Source organism: Rhinolophus sinicus, linkage group LG07 (genome assembly GCF_036562045.2).
Source record: "Rhinolophus sinicus isolate RSC01 linkage group LG07, ASM3656204v1, whole genome shotgun sequence".
In the NCBI taxonomy this organism is placed as follows: Eukaryota; Metazoa; Chordata; class Mammalia; order Chiroptera; family Rhinolophidae; genus Rhinolophus; species Rhinolophus sinicus.
In genome coordinates, this window is record NC_133757.1 from 93162497 (window position 1) to 93181985 (window position 19489).

The window sequence follows — 19489 nt, forward strand, 5'->3', positions numbered from 1 at the left end:
TCTGGGCATCCCTTAGCCCAGTCAGGTTGACACATAAAATTAACCATCACAACAATCATCAAATCATGTGTGGAAACTGGTGAATTTCTACAAAGTGAACACACTCGTGAACTACCCCTCAATCAAAAAATAAAACATTATCATCATTTTCACCCAGAATCCTTCCTTGTTCCCCCGTCCAGTTTCAAAGATAACTATTGGTTTGATTTCTATTGCTACAGATTAGTTTTGCAGGTATTTAAACCTTATATAAATAGAATTACACGATGTATATCTTTTGTGTCTGGTGTCATTTACTTATGTTTTGAGATTCATCTATGTTGTTGAATATAGCAGTAGTTAACTTATTTTCATTGCCATGTAGTATCCAGTTGTGTAAATATGCTGTAATTTATCTATTCTATCCATGATATATTGTTGATATTTAGGTGTTGTGTTTTTTCATTTATATTTTGGCTATTAACAGTGCTGCTGTGAATTGTCATGGACATGTGTTTTAGTGCACATTATGTACACAATTCGGTGGCTTTTACATCTTGAAATGGAATTTTTAGACAAGATATATGGATCCCAATGCTACCAGACATTGTCAAAGATGGTTCCAAAGTGGTTGTAGCATATACATTCTACCATGTCTGGGAGTTCTAATTGCCCCACGTCTGCACCAATACTTGATATTATCAGTTTTTAGAATTTTGGCTATTCTAATGTGGATGCATGCAGTGGTCTTGAATTTTGGTTTTAATTTACAGTTGCCTGATGGCTTATAAGTTTAAATGCCTTTTTGTATGTTTATTGGTTTTTTAGATTACCTCTTTTGAAGTGCTTGTTCAGTCTTTTTGCCTATTTTGTAAGAGTTCTTTATGCATTCTGATTATGAGTCCTTTGTCAGATATATGTATTGCAAATTTCTTCTCTCTGCGATAACCGTTTTCTCTCTCTTCCTGGCATCTTTTGATGAAAATGTCATCAATTTTAACGAAATCTTGTTAATCTTTTCCTTTATTCTTTGGGTTATTTTGGTTGGTTGGTTTTGGTAAAGATATTTTCCCATAATGCAGGGTCATGAAGATATTTTCTCGTTTTCTTTTAGAAGTTTTCTTTTTTAGTGTTTTTCACAGTTAGATTTATAATCTACTTGCAATTAATTTTTATATGTGATCTCAGTTAAGCCTTCAGATTCATTTTTTCTCTATGGATAACTAGTTTACCCAGCAGCATTTATGGAAAAAACTTTCCCTTCTCCAGTGTTCATCTTTGTCATCTGCCAAGTGCATGTAATTCTGTATGTCCATTTCTGGACTTTCTACTATACTACCTTGAAATATTTGTCTTATTTGTCTTATGCCAGCATATATATGCGTTTTGTTTTTCACATTGGTCTTTTATTGACATATAGTCCATTTACATTTAATGTAATCACTGATATATTTGTGTTCAAATCTACTGTCTTTCTATTATATTTGTCACTGCTGTTCTTTTTTCTCCCTTTTTTTCTGTTTCCCCAATACCTTGTTAGTTATGCATTCTTTTATATTTTGTTTGATGGGTTACTCTAGAGATTATTACATGCACTCTTGTCTTATTAATTATATTATAAATTAGTACTTTTACCACGTCATGGAATATGTAAGAAAATGGCAGTCCCATGAGACTGCCATTTTTTAATCCTTCTGCTTTTTGTGCCATTCTTTTCCTCTATTTTAATTCTTTGTATGTTAAACTTCGCAAGACATTATTGTCGTTTTATATCACTATCCATTTAGATTTAGCTACACCTCTACTTTTTCTGTCGCTCTTCTTTTTATACGGCATTTTCCTGTTTCTGTCTGGGATTGTTATCTTTTTGCCTGAAGAACTCTCATTCGTATATTTTTAAATTACCGTCTGCTAGCAATAAGTTCACTCAGCTTTTGTAAAGCTCTGTTTCACCTTTATGTTTGAATATTTTTGCAGTTATATTCCAGATTTTTAATTATCTTCTTTGAACACTTTAAAGATGTAATTTTGGTGTCCTTTGACTTCTGTTATTTCTGTTGAAAAGTCAGCTATATATCTTAATTTTTTCCCCCTCTGACTGCTTTTTTCCCCTCTGATAAAGAATCTTTTCTTTGTCTTTGGTTTTCATAAACTTTACCAGCGTTTGCCTAAGTGTGATTTTCCTTGTATTTATCCTGGCTGAGGTTATTAGAGCTTCCTGAATTGTGACTTGATTTTTTTTTTTTTCATCTTTGGATAATGTTAACAGTGTATCCTCAAATATTTTTCCTGCCACTCTCTCCCCCTTCCAATTTTAGGACTCCAGTTACATGTGTTTCCTGTGCTGTTTTCTGTATTTTTAAAATCTTTTTTCATTTGGATATTTCAAATCATTTGTATCAATAACATGAACCACAATAGCTGGATCATGTGTTAAGAGTACATTTAGTTTTGTAAGAAACTACCAAACTGTCTTTCAACGTGGCTGTGCCATTTTGCATGCATCCAGCAGTGAATGAGACTTCCTGTTGATCCTGTTGACATATATATGTCAGCACTTGGTGTTGTCAGTATCTTGGATTTTAGCTCTTGCAATAGCTGTATAGTGGGATCTCACTGTTTGCTCTCAAGTTTTGATCAGTTATTTTCCAGCTAAAGAATTTCCATTTTATTTTATTTTTTTATAGATTTCTGTACTCTGGAAGAAATTCTCTATCTGCCTTTTTTTTTTTTTTTTTTTTTGAGCATATTAATTACTTGTTTAAAGTTCATGTCTGAGTATTCTAATATCAGGACCATCTGGGATCGTTGTATATTGCCTGTTTTTCTTTTGGTTTAGAGTGTTTCGGTCCTGACTCCAGGTAGGCTTTGTAATTTTTGATTGGTGGTTATTGTATACAGAAATTTATAGATGTTCTGGATGATGTTATCTTTACTATGGTGTATTTATTTTTCTTTTCCTTGGCAGACAGGTTGTGTACAAGCAAATGACATCAGTGTCATCAAAGATTGAGAGAATTTGCGGCATGGTTTCAGACGTTCTGAGAGTTAGTCTATTTTTGGCTCACTTTATTTTTGGGGCATGGCCCTTGAGAATTTTAGTAGAAAGCCTCCTGTGTTTACCAAGACTCCTTTTCTTTGGTGGGCACTGAAATCCAGTGTTTGTCTCCTTGGTGTTTTGAGACTGCTGACAGCTCTGCTTATCATTTTAGTCTCTTAACCACTGTTTCTCCCTTAGTTTCTCAGCCTCTTATGAAGTTTAGGGATCATAATATTTTTAGGGGAAAAGTACCATAGAATGAACTGTTTTGTCTCTTTTCTCCAGGATATTGGCCCATTCAAGTCTTCATTGCCTCGGTGGTCTTGAGCTTCAAATTTTGTCTCCTTCGTCCCATGAGACTGCCAAAAGCTCTCAACCTTCACTCTCTTTTTTGCCTTTCAGTCACTATACTTAATGGATTAGGAAATGGCTCAAGGGCAAAAAGTGGTTGAGACTGTTTACCTCTGTTTCACTTCTTTTTGGAATCTTGTCATTTCAAGTTCTTCTGCCTTGTATGTTCTCTGGCTCTTTTGAATGTTCTTTGATTTAAAAAAAAGAAATATAGTATTTTGCTGTTATTAGTAATTTGTTCTCTTCATTACTGATAGGTTTTCCCCCATGATTTTAATCACAGAATTATAAACCAGATAAACACATGTGTTCATAATTTGAAAAATCAGGTGAAATTTTAGTATACCCATATTTAATAGTATACCAAGTATTCAGGTAACTCCTTGGCCCTTTATGTGAGGCAGAGAAATAACTCAGAGCAGTAGAAAGACATAGGAGGAACTCACTCTTTCCGTACTGCCATGAAGTATTGGTGTTGTCATCATTCATAGCCTTTTAGTAGGATAGAGTGCCAAGTGGGAAGGAGGGAGCGAGGGTACAAGAAAGGATCTGCTTTTGTTGCTCTTTCTCTTATCAGGGAGGATAATTTTCCTAGAACCCTATCCCTAGGCTTCCTCCTATCCCTAGACTTCCACTGGCGAGAACTGGTTGCATGCCCACACCTAGACCGGTCACTGACAAAGAGCAATGGGATTACTGACTGATTATAACCATCACGATTCATTCCCTGGAAGTAGGCACATTACCACACCAAACAAAATTAAGGTTCTATTAGCAAAGGAGAAGTTGGGATAACTCTAGGGTAAAGCAACCATTGGTGTTTTCCATATAGATTGTCTCCTCAAAGTTAGTCTAGTTGAAGGTATAAGATGTGGAACAGCAGTTGGCAATAACTATGTTAACAGTTAAATAGGGTGGTGCATATCTAAACGTTACATCTTGAAAAAAAGGATATTAATTTGATATCCTGCTAGAATTGCTGAGCGTATTCTAGAAAGGGAGATAGTGCATGAAGGCCCAGCAGTAGGAAAAGATATTATGTTGTGAGACAATGAACGTCCTTTTGTAAGATAGTGATATCGTTACTTTCAGCAAAGCCTATGTTGTCCTGTTAACATGAGCTGGCAGAGGAATGTCCTAGAAGAAGTGGGGACCTCAGATTAGATCTACCCTCATGGGCTAGGACAGATGTCAGACAGGAGAGCTCATTTCTGTGTCTTCTGTGGAGGTGGACAGTAGGACAGGTAGCTGGGTATTAGATATTCTTTCATAACTCAATATCGTTTTAGTATAAAAAATTTAAAAAAAAGGAATTAATCACTGGAAAGTACTGATAGTGTTTCTGGCATGTGTTGAATGAAAGACTGTTGTGTTCAGTAGCTTTCAAGTTGTAGACCCCAATTTACATCCTGGCCCTGCCAATTACTAGCTCTGTAATCTCTGCAAGTAACTTAGCTTCTCTATGCCTTAGTTTTCTCCTATTTAAAGAAGAGTAGTAATACTCTTTAAATTGTTGCTTTGAGAATTAAGTGCATGGAGAGACCTTAACACATAAATAATGTAGATAGAATCCTTACCACAGTAATTGGCTCATGGTAAGGACTATTTGTATAGTAGCTGTTTCTGTTTTCTTCTACGTTCCTTCCCCCTTGGATATATTACACTCTGCCCCTTCAACTTAGCAGTTTTCTTTTAGTATTCAAGTGAGATGTCAGGAACGTTTCCAGTAGTATTAGAAAAGGATATACGACTGTGATCAAAAGATACGGTGAATGTTTAAATAAAAAAAAAATTATTACAGTAAAAGACACATTGCCATTAATCCCCCTCAAAATACTCCCCCTCGCTTCGAACATCATTCTTGCCACTTTGTGAAGCAGTTCTGGAAGTCCTCTTTCGTGAGTGTCTTTTACTTCATCGTCCATCATGACAATGCTCCGTGTCACACATCGCTTCTGCTATACGGCAACTTCTGTCAAATAAAAACATTATGATGTGTCCTCATCCACCTTACTCACTGAATCCGGCACCATGCAACTAACTTCTGGCTCTTCCCCAAAGTCAAAATGACCATGAAAGGAAAAAAGTTTTGAATCAGTTCAGGACATCGAGGCAGCTGCGACCGCACCACTACAGGCACTCAGAGTGCGTGTTAGGATGAGGCCAAACCTCACAGTCCAGGGTCCTTAGTTTTGCAGACACAGAAGTGTGGCGTCATTGTGAAACTCAGCTGTCTCTTGTAAGTGGGTTCATACTGGGTATTAACCAGGATTTTAGATGTTGTTAGGTAAAAACATACAGATATATTTACAGTGAGAAATATGCTCATGTTCTGCTTCACTTAAAGAATATAAAGGAGCTTGTAAAGACACACAAAATTCAATTATTTGAGAAGGGTGAAGCAAAGAGAAAACACCTTAAAGTGACATAGAATGTAGAGATGAATGAGGCCAATAAAAAAATATTAGCAATATACTTTCTAAGGGGAGACTACAGATTTGGCTCGAAGCTTTATAGCAGCAAGTGACATGATAGAGCCTGTTTTAAATGAGTCACAGTGTTTTTAAGAGATAAACCCAACCAGTTTGTCAGTGAACACCCTATTACTTATATTAAGTTTCCGAGTGACACTATAAAGTGGGTACTATCTAATGTGCTAAACCATTTTTCAAGACCATGCTTGAAGTAAACAGCAGTGATTTTCACAGGGCTTTTATTATAACATCCATCAGTATTGCCTAATTGAATCACAAGACCTAATTTGACAAGGACACCCTTATTATATGGTATAGGCATTGATTATTTCTGATGTCCTGGCAGGATCCATAGATGTATTTTAGAGTAGATGGACTATGTAGAGAGTTTCCAAAGTCACCAATGTATATTATGTTGGTTTTTTTTGCTGAAGGTTTAACATGTATTAGATTATAGTGATTTTAGGGTTATATTTTGGAACTGTAACAGAACTATTTATGTACATTCAGCTGGTTTTCCTTAAGAAAATGAAGAGCCTAACAAAAACTAAGACTGACCAGTAAGGCTTCTTACTGAAAAGTGGTGGCTGAACCTATGGACACAGTCCAAAGACTTTTTGAGAATAATTTTGTAACTGCTAAAGACATAAATGATTAACAGAAGGTCTAAAATTTATATTCCATGTGACAAAGTCATGATAATTTCACCTATGATGAATTTTAAAAGGGAGTGGCTACCACGGACATTTAAAACAGTAAAAAAAACCAAAGCATTCTCCCTCATGTCCATAAGATACCTGGCTTTGAGTAATATTTAGGTATATCTTTTAAGGAAATGATTCTCAGACCTTTTGTTCATAAGATCCCTTTCTATTCTTGTAAGATTATTAACGCTCTAACAAGCTTTTTTTTTTTAATGTAGGTTATAGCTGTTCATATTTGCTATATTAAAAATTAAAACAAAATTTTCAGTTCTTAATTTATTTAAAGATAACAATAACTCGTACATTGTGTCATTAATAACTTTTTAATGAATAACTGTATTATCCAAAACAAAATAAATTTAATGGGAAGAATGGCATTGTTCTACATTTTTGTAAATATCTCTAATATCTGGCTTAATTTAAAACAGCTAGAGTCTCTGCTCCTTCTCCAGTCAATCTATTGTGATGTGTTGTTTGGTGGTAACACAAGAAATATATGTTTATATATACACGGTTGACTCTTGAACAACATGAGTTTGAACTGTGTGGTTCCTTTGACTATACATAGATTTTTTTTCAATAAACATATTGGAAAATTTTTTGGAGATTTGAAAAAACTCACAGATAAACTGTGTAGCCTATAAATATAAAAAAAGAAAAAGAAAAAGAAAAGGTTAGTATGTCATGAATGCATAAAAATATGGACATATTTTCTTTTCCTTGTGATTTTCTTAATATTTTCTTTAGCTTTATTGTGAGAATACAATATATAATACATACGAAATACAAAATATGTGTTAATTGACTGTTATCCATAAGGCTTCTGGTTAACAGTAGGCTATTAGTAGTTAAATTTTGGGGAAGTTAGAAGTTATACACCGATTTTCAACTGCTGGGGTGGGGAGTTGTTGGTGCCCCTACCCCTAACCCTCCGTGTTGTTCAAGAGTCAACTGTATAACAGTATATATTTTTATATCTAAGAAAATTTGGCCTTATATAAATATATAGTTTAAAACAGAAGAATAATTTAAATGGCCTTTCACGTATCATTGTGGGTATTCTTCCTTGATACTGCATCAAAACTTGACACATAATTTCTTAAAGATTAATTGCAATGTGGAAACTGAAACCATATTAATGAACATTTCATCTTGTGTGAAATTAAAATCCAACGGCCTGTCTTGTGCTTTGAGTGGATCTCTTCTCCATGCATGATTTTATAATATGCATTAGTCATTTGGAAATTGATTCACTGATGTATTCGTTTTCTAGGTCTGCGATAACAAAGTACCACCTATTGACTGGGTGGCTTAAACAACAGAGGTTTATTTTCTTACAGTTCTGGGGACTGAAAGTCCAATATCAAGGTTTTGGCAGGGTTGATTTCTTCTGAGGCTTCAGCCTGGAGATGGCTGTCTTCTCCCTGTGTCCTCACATGGTCTGTGTCTACCTGTGTCCTAATGTCTTCTTATAAGGGTATTAGTCCTATTGGACTCGGCCTACACTGTGATGTCGTTTAACCTTTTTAAAGGCCCCATTTCCAAATACACTCACATTCTGAGGTACTTGGGGTTAAGGCTTTTATCATAGGAATTTTGGTGGGGCACTTCAGCACCTAACAGATTTATACAGATCTTGCTCATGTTCACACGTTTCATTGCACAAAATCAAGCCACATTTTTTTTTTTTTTTAATATTGCCACCAATCTACAGTCCCATAAGAAGTATTTAACTATTGGGAAGCTTTCATGCTCACAGTGGTGAAAACATAGACGTAAACTTGTTGATGTTGTTCTGAATGACATTCTCACTAAGTTCATCTCGTATATTTCTCCTGAGTTTGTTGAGCATCTTTATAACTATTGTTTTGATCTCTTTATCCGCCAGATTGCTTGTCTTCATTTCATTTAATTCTTTTTCTGGGGTTTTGTGCTGTCCTTTAATTTGGAATGTATTTGTCTCCTCATTTTGGCTGTCTCTTTGCATTTGTTTCCATGAATTAGGCAAAACAGCAATATATGTATAGGAGCTTTCGCCTTGTAGACTACATGTGCTAGGTGTCTTGGGCAGGCCAGCTAGAGCTGGAGGTAGAGTTGGCATGAGCTACAGGCAGAGCCAGGGCAAGCTGCACTGGGGCCACCTTGGCAGGCCAGTTGGTGCTGGAGTTCAGGTGGACACAGGTCTGGGGAGTCCCTGGGGGAAGCCTACCCAGGATGGCCTTGGCAGGCTGGCTGGAGCTGTAGTGGGAGCAGGCTTGGGCCATGGGGAGTCCCAGGAGCAAACTGCGCTGAACTATAGCTGAAGCGGCATGAGACTGAGAGAACACTCAGGGCAGGCCATGCTAGGGCTGCCTTGGCAGACTGGCTGGAGCTGTAGGTGGAGAGGGCTTAGGCTGCGGAAGTTCTGGGGACAAGCTGAGCCGGGCTGAAGGTGTAGTTGGAGCAGCAGTGAGCCGTGGGGAGTTCTAGGGGCCAGCCTTGCCGGAGACCACCTTGGCAGGCTGGTTGGAATTGTAGCTGGAATGGGCTTAGGCCACGCGGAGTCCCAGGGACAAGTTGCACCAGGGTGGGAGTGGCAGCTAGAGTGAGTTTAAGCTGTGGTGAATCCCAGGGGAAAGCTGCATCTGGGTCATCTTGGTGGACGTGCTAGAATCTGGATTTGCAGCTGGAGCCGGCTGAAGGGAGCCCCAGGGACAAGCTGCTTTGGGGCCTGGAGCTGTTGCCAGAGAGGGCACAGGCCACCGGGGAGTCTGGCATGGGCCTGGGGCCTGAGGGGCACGAGGGTGGCCTCAGCCAACTGGCTAGAGCTCCTGGGTCTTGCTCCTGCCCCTGCGGTCAGGGTGGTGGGGAGGGCACTCTGTGGTATCTCCGACACCAGAGAGAGTTCCCACACTTCCCTCAGCTAGGGTTAGTGTGGATTTCCTTTCCCTGTAGTCTCAATGGCCTTTGAACAACTCTTTTTTTGTGTTGTTTTTTCTCACTGTGCCCCAGGGCAGGCAAGTCTGAAAGGCCTTTCAGTGATCCCGCCCTAACTGCAGGCCTGTGCAGGCTGGCGTGGAGTTCCCCTGAGACTGTCTTCCTTTCTCTTACAGGTTTCTGTGTGGTCTCTCTTTTCATTTTGTTGTGCAGAGGCTGTTCAGTCAGGCAGGCCTCAGTTCTTCTCTGGGGCAAATTTTTCAGTCTGTAGGTGTAGATTCAGTGTGTTCAGTGGCAGGAGGTGAGCTCAGAGTCTTCCCACGCCACCATCTTGGACCTTCTTTGAATGATTTTTATGGTTGTATCATATTTGAATAAATGAATGTATTCTAAATTCCTAGAAAAATATTACTGGGAGGAACGTCTTTAGTAATATCTGTTAATGTGTAGTGAATGCAATGCTTGGAAAATTGATGGTAGAATTGTTGTTAAGGATAAACAGTCTAAATGCTGTTAAAACAATTGGAGTTGTTTGCTTTCTGTGAATAAGAATAATGAAGTTCTTTTATGTCAACTGCAGGTAGAAATGATCTAAGAACAGTTTTTTTGTAAATTTGTAGGTGGATTTATAAACAAAAAAATTTACTGATAGCGTGAGGTTGTGGTATAACTCAGAAATCCAAGAAATGTATGCTGTGTTGGAATAATCTGACTTTGCTACAGTATTTCATAGATTATGTATGTTGTCTTTAGTAGATGACAAGTTGATTTTAGTGTTACTGTTTTATCTGGCATCTACTGATAACATTGGTGGCATTATTCTAATGAGTGAGGCATTTGGCTCTAAAGTTGAATTTGGAAACAAACTCTTAAACTTTTACAAAAGCATGAAGTGGTTACATTGTGAATCTTCAGTAAAGGTACTTTTCGAAATTCTTAAAATTAAGTTAAATAAAACACTATCACTACCATTTAATGGCTATCTGTTGGGGAAAACTAAAAACTTTCAAAAGGTCTACTCTGAATTATTTTTAGAAATAAATAATATTGTTTATCTGATACTTACTCTAAGCAGTGTCACATTTTTAATAAATTTGACATCCTGCACATTTTGTTGCCAACTACATTGTAAATATTTTCTGCCTCTGAATCTTCAGGTCACTTCAGTCTGAGCAACCTGCTTAACCTACTCAATATTTGTAGGGTAGGGTTCTTTCCAAATTGGTGCGTTTGTATAAGATAAGGTAATGCATTTGGGGAAATCTAGCGCATACTAAGTTTATGCAGTATTGTAATTCAATGTTACTGAAGAACTAGGAAAAAGAACTTGGTATTATAAAGTGGTGTCTTGATAAAATTAGCCTAAAATACCAATGGAAAGCCTATAAAATAGTAGATGGATATCATCGGAAAGGTTATTAAAAATAAGTGAGCTTAGTTGTGTTTTTTTTATAAAGCTTTCCATTTCATATGTATTACCAGTGTGTCAATATAGAACATTTTATAAATGATTAGTGACAAGTAGATACCAAGATTTTTCAAATACCAAGTACCAATATTTTCTGGTAAATATCAATGTTCCCAAAATAAAATAACCAACATTAACACAATTTCAGGAGATGATACCACAGCATAATATACCCAAATTACAAAAATCATATACATCAAACTTTCCTAGTACAAAGAGACTCCTCAAAAACTGCATGATAACAAACTGCCGGCTTGTACCAGCTTTTGTACATGCATGAATATATTTGACAAATTCCTTCACAAGGAATTGCTTAGGCATTAAAAGTATTGGTGATTTTTGGTTCTGATCTTTAAAAAGAGATCATTGTGTGATGTTTATAAAAGAAACTTTTTCATTTTAATCCAATGATGTATTACTTGGGTAACCAGAGAACTATGCTGAGAGCTAAAACTTCTTATGTTTGTGAAGTATGAATATTGCAAAACCGTTCTGTTTTTTAAATTGATTTTATGGTTTGTCATTTCTGAGAATTCCCAGGTCCTTTTTAACCTTGTGCGGCAATGACTGTAGCATGAATTGATTGCCCTCCTTGAACGCTTTGCTATTTCTCTTCCCTTTTTTTTGCTTTGATGCTTTTGTTTAGGGAAGAGAACTGACAACTCCAGGTAAAGTTTAATGTTTTATAGTGTATCCAAATGTAAATCTAAAGCCGCTGTACTTAATGGGTAAGTTACAGTTGATCTTACACTTTTAGTAGTATATTTAGTTTACGGCGTAAAGGAGGATGTAATTTTTGTTACTGTTTATCTTGTACAAATGATTTTATTTATAAGCATTTCTTTAAAAAAGAATATTCTTATTATAGAACATTTGAAACATATACAAAAGTGTAGAGAAGAGAATTATGTACCTTTTTGCTGTCATCACTTAGCTGAAATAATTGTCAACTCATGGTCAATTTTGTTTCGTCTCTACTTCCTTCTCCCAATTATTTTGAAATAAATCTAAAATACTGTATGATTTTAATTATAGATATACTGATAGTCTCTACTTGATGAGACTTTAACCGGGCTCCTCTGAATTCTCTTCCCAACCATAGGTGTCTCAACTTTGGACTTGTTTGTTTTGTTGCTCAATTTTGGCAAGAATCTTGTCAAATTGGTTTATCTTGAATCCCCTCCCCCTCCTCATCCTCTACCATCCTGCAGGTGATGTCTCATCACCTTGTATCTTTAGCAAGAATCCTGTTAGGGCTGTTTAGCGAGAATCTCCCCTTACCTCTTAGTAATTTTTCATTGACCAACACCCCCCAATCCCCTCCTTATATAAATTCCCACTTCCTTGTTGTATTGGGAATTGAGCCCAGTTCTAGACTGAGTTCTCTTTTCCCTATTGCAGTAGTCCTGAATAAAATCTGTTTGTACTGTTTTAACTGCTATCCACCTCTGGTTTTTCTTGGACTATATATATAGATCTCATTTTGGATCTCTGAAAGATAAGAATTCTTTTAAAGCCATTATCACATCTAAAGTACGAATAATTTCTTAAAATCAAATATCTTGTTTATTTCACATTTACCCAATTGTTTCATAAAAAAATTGTACATTGAAATTGATATATCTCTTAAATCTTTTTTGTTTTGGTTTTAATTCTATAGCCCCACCTTCCCTTTTTTCCCCCTTACTATTTATTTGTTGAATAAATCATCAGGTCATTGGCTTCTGAGTTTGGGTTTTCCTGGTTGTGTTCCTGAGCGGTCATTTAACATGTGTCTTTGTTTTCTGTATTTCCTGTAAATTGGTAGTTACGTTATGGTAGACTGGACAGGTCCGCTTGCCTGCATGCGCCCAAGCTAAAAAAGACTCAAACAGGAGTCTGCAGCAAAGAAAGGAAAGGTTTATTTAAGGAGTTGGCATTAAGTCCGGAGATACAGGTGAGCCAGTGCTCTCAAAAACCTGGCTCCCTAGTGGCTTCGATCACCAGGTTATATCAGGGAAAAATCATTAACCGTGGTGACTAAGGGAGCTGGGGCTGGGGGCCCTACAGCCTGGTCAGGGCAAAGGCAGGGAGCATTGTTCATGGCAGTCATGCCATCCTTCTGTCTCGTTTCAGGGGATGCGGTCCCTGGGGCCATTCTGCTTTCATGAATCTGAAGCCAAAACATAACTGAGGCCAAGGTGTTATCTTTGTTTGACTAAAACCTTATTCTAGTTTGGTTACCGGACAGTGAGGCCTTTTCTGCGCGGTGTCCAGGTTCTCGGTGTCTCGAGCAAAGAATTGAACGAGATACAGAAATAAAGTGGTGAAAGAGTCGTTTATTAGAAGAAATAGTACACTTCAAAGAAATAGAAGAGGACCCGAGCAGCAGAGAATGGCTCAAGGGCCGAAGGTGGCATTAGGAGGAGAAAAGTACACTCCAAAGAGTGTGGAGCGGGCTGAGCAGGAGAGGCTCAAAAGGCTCTGACCGGGGAGGACTTGGAGTTTTTATCCCTTTTTCTCTATAATGGGCTGTTCCTTTGCAGGCGTGGGGCCACTTGATGGACACCTGTGGTTGACAAGAAGCTATGACTTCATCTTTTTAGACTGTGCATGATGGCTGGTTTGATCTAGTTGGGTATCTTGTACCCATTTGTTCCTCAGAGGGGTTGATAATTACAATGAAAAGGGGAAGTTTTGGACAAAGATGGGAGGTCTTTTGGGTGGTTAGATACTGTGGGTTGTGCAGGAATGCAGAGACCCGATGCCTGTCTCTAACTGCCTGCCTTGTTTTCCCCTTGAGAGACATGAGCCCCATAAAATCTCTATGGGAAGTTGAGGGACAGGAGGTCTATTCTGTATCTGCTTCCTGCTGGGCAAGAGTATAGAGCTGTCCCTACCTATTGGGGGATTCGCGGAACTCTCGCCCTGTCTGATCTCAGATGAGAGGAAGGGGTCCCGAGATCCGCCTGGAAGACCGCATTGGCTTCTTTGGTTGGGACTGGTAACCTTGCTCTGGTATCCTCTGTATCCCCAAAGCCCCTAAATGAGGAAAACAGATTTTAGTTAATATATCTGTTAGCTCTACAGAACCTGTGGCCATTCAACCAGTCATTTAGGTGGCATCAGTTGTCCCCGGAGCTGGGCCCTGGATGGGCTGGAAAGCACATCAACAAGTACACTGGCCTGGGGGAATGTTAAAACCTATTTGGTTTCTGGGATGGCCAAGAGTTAGGTCTCGAAGGCTTGGGGGATGTGTGGTTACAGTTACAGCTAAAAGCAAAAAACATTTTTTAAGTACTTCTAATGTAAATTTCTTGGATCGTATGTGTTAGCAAGGGCTCAAAGTTTGAACACTATAATACTACAGTCATAATATATATTATAGTTATATATATGTATAGTTATATAGTTATAATACTGTAGTCATCTATAGTCATCTGTTGTGCCTTCCTGCAATATGCCTCAGAGAGGTTGTGATTTATCCAGAATCCCATATGGAGTTGAGGTTAGAATCTCTTAGGGTGCATTTGAAAGCAGAAATATCTTTCCCTTCTGAATCTTAAATCCTTTTTTTGTGCTGCCACTGTAGTGTTTTTGTTCGTCAGAGGTTCCGTCCTGAGCAGCCCTCTACCCCGCCATCAGCTGTGCCTAAAACTTCTTGAATTTGTCTTCTGTTCTCCTTTTACTTCAGCCCCACTCTGATCGCAGTTCAGTTTGTTAATGGGGTAATACCTAATCTGTGTCAAAGTCCTCTTTGCCCCACCTTCCACGTGCAATTGGAAAAGCCTGAATAGTAATTCTTTTAAGAGAAACTGGCAGCCATAGACGGCATAAGCATGAGAAATTTGTTTATCTTAGAAATTTAAAAAGTTTTCAGATTTATGATTACAAAAGTAATAATTTATTTAAAAATGAAATATGTAATATGTGTGTTAAAACATTAAAAACATTATAGAACTATAATATATAAAGTGAAAACTAAATGTGTATCATTGTCCTTCCCACTTTACCTCATTCTTTTCTCAGTGATAACAATTGTTGAGAGTTTGGTGTGTCTCATTCTAAACTGTAAAAACATATACAACTTATATATATTGTATATACATGCACATATATACAAAATTTTTAAATAAAAATAATTCAAAACTTTTTATAATGATACAAAACTTGTACTTATGCAACATTTTCAATATATTTTGTAGGGAAGGTACTCTTCTCCCTCAGTTAGTGCTGGCTAGCTATCCTTTTCATTTTTCCTTTATGACCAAGTTATAAATCAGGAAAAACAAGTTAAGAGGGTGTCTGCAAATACCAGGAAAACTTTCACATAGATTTGCATTTTATACAAAGGCGTGAAAGAGTGTAAATAGTGTTAGGCATGGCCGGAGGAATGAGTCGCTGTGGGAGGTCAGGCCAGAGCCGAGGAAACGACCATAACCACCCCGAGCAAAGAGGAGTATGGAGTTTTATAGGCGAGGGTAAACGAGTCTCTTTCCCCTTCAATGCTTCAGGGGTTTTTCCTTGACAGAAGGTTTCAGGGCCTGACCAAGCCCCCCAGCTCCACACCCTGGCCCCAGGTCACTGTCCTGACTGCCCAGGTGCTGATGACAGGCCCCTAGGAGATAAAGCAGGCAAGACAGGATCAAGACAAGATGGCTTCTAAGATAAGCCATCCTGGCCTAAATATGGCTTAACAAATAGTATCATAAAAGCTAAATTATGAATACCATATAGCATATGTTCTTAAAAAGTCTTATAATAGTAAAATTTACATACCAAAGGATCACAAAGGACCAAATTTACACTTAATTTGTTAAAGTTAGCTCTTGGTCAAACTTTCCTTGTTTAAAAAAATTATTTCTAAGAAAATTTGAAAAATACAGAAAACAGAAAAAAAAAACCTCAGTCTTTTCATAAATTTTAATAGCCAGAATCAGAATTAGACTATTCCTATGGCAGTAATTCTAGTCTATATTCCTTTCCTAAAACCCTTTTTTCCCAAATCGCACATGGGATTTTATAAGGCCTGTCTTTCTGAGGTTCAAACTTTTCGAAATATAAAAATTTTATTCCACACCCAATTAAAAAAAAGTCCAAAATAACTAAAATATACTGGATAAATTGAATAGCATTTCTTTTTACTGCCATCTGATTTCTCTCATTTTTCATTACCCCCAATTCCTAATAAATGCCTCACATTGGAGTAGGTCTTAGATGTTGGCTCATTCAATACTTTGGAAAACAAATTTTATAGAACATCTGGGTCTTATGGAATTGCTTCTAATGGATAGCACATTTTTATTTAGTGGCACTGCAAGACTGTTGCTATTTCAGAAGGAGAATCTCGTAGTGTAGAGGAAGAACTTCAGGGGTAGCTGTAAAAATTATGAGCATCAGCTTTTTTTTTGAATGACAGTGTGAAATAAAAAGTTGCTTTTTTCCTGAATTTCATAAAAATTTTAACACTGACAATTGGAGTACCTTTTGAGACGTTTTACTAAAAGCCTTTTTTTTTTAGAACACAAAATATTTGTGAGGTAGGAAGAGTAGGAAGATAGATAGGAGAGATAGGAAAATCTCCTACCTAGTTAATCTCTTTTTTCATTGTTTCACAAACAATTGCTAAGTTACTTAGTATGTTGATAAGTTTTCTTCTCAAAAGCTAGAATGTCTTACTAGCTGGTAACTTGAAAGAAGGAAACAAGAGGCTACTGATGGGGATTAGTGAGATAAAATACTACTCAACTGTTCAATTACTGAATTTTTTGAACCCACTGTAGAAGTCTGACATACATTTTAGATAATTAAGAATAGACTTGAAACCAAGTCTCTTGAAGCCTTTGATGTGTTCTAGTTCTTTATGATTCACATGACATTACTATATAAAAATTAGTACATTTATCTTATAAAAATCATACGACCTTCTTAGAGTGTTGCTCCCATTTTCCTACATTAGAAATGAAAAGGGGCATTGTCTACATCCAGAATTTCCTTTTCATGTCTCTATAAACACTTTGTTCCCTGTGTATTTATCGTAAAATAAAAAAGAAGTAATGTTTGCATTGTCTCACTGTCGTTGCCACTGATAATGTAGACGCTATACTGTGGGTGCTTTAAGCTTCTCAAACCAGTTTTGTTTGTTGCACTTGGAGCTTAGTCATCATCATACGTAGCAGGACCTCATTAAGAAGGCTGTTCCGCCTCTAAGCCTGCCTTGCTCGATTGTAGCCACTAGCAACCGGGCTGCAATAATTTCCCTTTGATGACATCATCCACTGTGGAAGAACACAGTTGCTTCAGCGACTCGAACTACTTACAGTTCTAACCCTCCTCAAATATGGCATCTCCCTTGCTTCCTGCAGCAGGGGTGGGAGAAATGCCACTGTCTTTTTAAGCTAGCAGGCATTTCTTTTTCTTTTTCTTTTCCTTTTTAAAAATTCTAATCATGGATGCTGCTTCTGATCCCTATTTGCCTTATGACGGGGGAGGAGACTATATTCCCCTGAGGGAATTACATAAAAGAGGTAATGCCATCCCCTTGCTGTGAATCCTTGTTTGGTATGTTTTGCATGCGGCTGGGCGGTTCTGTAATTTAAACAGGTTCTTTAAACACTGCAGTATGTTGTTTAGTTTGCCTGGATTGTTAGTAAGGGGCAAATGCGACCTTCTGAATGTTTTGTAGTCACCTCTGATTGTTTTCCCTGGCAGATTAGTACTGCTTCAGATCACATCGCACTCCGACTCCATCTTCTGTGTGAAATACCCTTTCTATTTAACTGCGAAAATGGATTAATCCGCCTTTACAGCTAATTAAAGTCCTGTTTGTTGGCATCTAAAAAGTAATGCTGTTTTTTGTTCGGAAAACTTACCTTTTAATTTACACAGAGAAATCAAGTGCGTGGCCGTACCATTATATTTCAGCTGCTGCCAATTACCATGTAGCTTTCACACCACAAAGTAAATTTATAGTAAAAGCTCTACCTACATTTTAGAGCTCTGAAATGGCAATAAAGATGAACACATTTTTATATTAATGTTTTCCATTTAATATGCATTTCAACTTATTAAGATTAGCTACATTGTCTTACACAGATATCTTGTAAAAATTGATATGATAAAAACATTTAGGGTAATTTTTGCACATCAGAAAATATAATAGTCAATTGTTTGTTAAAACTGGAAAAGTATCCAGCATTCATATAAATCTTTTGGCAGATACTGTCAGGGTCTCCTTAAAATTGATTACATGTTAATTAAACTGTTTTCTTGTTTTTTTTTTTTTTTCATTTTTCTTAAACTCATTATTCCAAAAATAGGCTGGTAAGTGTTCTAGAAAAAAAATTGAACCTGAAGAAAAATCTCTTAGCTAGATGACTTCATTTATGAGGTACATTAGTTTGAATTACTGCATGGCATTGCAAACTCATTTTTATGGTTTACCCAAACTTTTATATGAAGTGAATAAGGAATTTATAATTTTCCTGAGCATATTTAGCCTGTTTTATTTAAAGTATAGTTTGTATTCTGATAACTTTTTTTTAGTTTTAAATTCCATTACAATTAAAAAGCTAATATAGTCAGCGAATATTTATTGGTTGCATTGTGTCTACTAGACAGTATTTTAGGCTCTGAACAATTACATTATATATCAGTAATATTCTGTTGTTACTAAAAGCCTGCTTTTCAGATTTTGAGGAAAACTGCATGAAGATCATGTTACATATACAGGATTGTGCTTCTCTTACAGTTGCCCTCTTAATAAAATTTATATACATAATTTTATATATATTATATATATTATACACGTATAATACATATAAAATTTTAGAATGTTTGAGGAAATACCTAAAAGCATGAAGAAGGAAATAAAAATTTCTCATAATCTTACCACCCAGAGTTGGTATTTTTTGTCCCCTAGTTCTTAATGTGTTTTTATACTCTACGTTTTACTGTGTTCCCATCATCCCTTTGCTAGTAACGATTTCTTTAAACAGGAAGCAATGCGATCAATGGTGACTGTTCAAATGTCACAGTATTTGCTAATCAGTAATTAAACTGTAAAACAAGACAAACAGTTTTATTCTTTTTTTTTTTTTCCTGAGCTATTTACAACATCTGTTTGTTGACGATAATAAACCAGAAGACCTAGGCTTGGGAAATTTAAATTCTCAGTGTTAAGCTTGACAGTGTTTGAAAGAAGTTACTTATGGACTCCTCTTTATAAGATATGCAAATAGTAAGAAATAAGTCAGTGCTTATGTGAGAGTAGGCATGGTTACTGATAAGGTTATTCCTCAGATACAAGTTTTTTGTTTCTATATTTTCATAAATAATCCTTTAGGAATCTTGTTTAAGGTCTAAATCAGTCTTATTCTTAGTAGTCCAAATGGGTTCCTTGTCCCTTGATGAGATTAATTAATATAAGCCAATGTCATTTGAAAGTAAATTGTGTCTTTGTAGTACTGATCAGTCAGTTATTAGGCTTACTTGACTGTACTGTAGTTTCCTAGTATCTGTGGATAAGAGATTCTTTTCCATCATTTGTGACCTATTGTAGCCATGAATCAACACAAAG

At 36.8% G+C, this 19489-nt stretch overlaps 1 protein-coding gene across 6 annotated transcripts in view; it reads left to right on the forward strand.

Annotated features, from left to right (window-relative positions):
- The window catches only part of CLCN3 (chloride voltage-gated channel 3), a 75475-nt gene that overhangs the window by 11698 nt on the left and 44288 nt on the right, over nucleotides 1-19489 (forward strand). The window contains exon 1 of one of the 6 annotated variants that reach the window (XM_074338313.1): nucleotides 17054-17438. The exons of 4 other annotated variants lie outside the window; for them this stretch is intronic. In XM_074338313.1, coding sequence (XP_074194414.1) covers nucleotides 17360-17438 — 79 coding nt within the window. In that variant the 5' untranslated portion in view covers nucleotides 17054-17359. Of the gene's footprint in view, nucleotides 1-17053; nucleotides 17439-19489 lie in introns of those variants that run through there. One more of the 6 variants, XM_074338310.1, reaches the window with a different exon arrangement.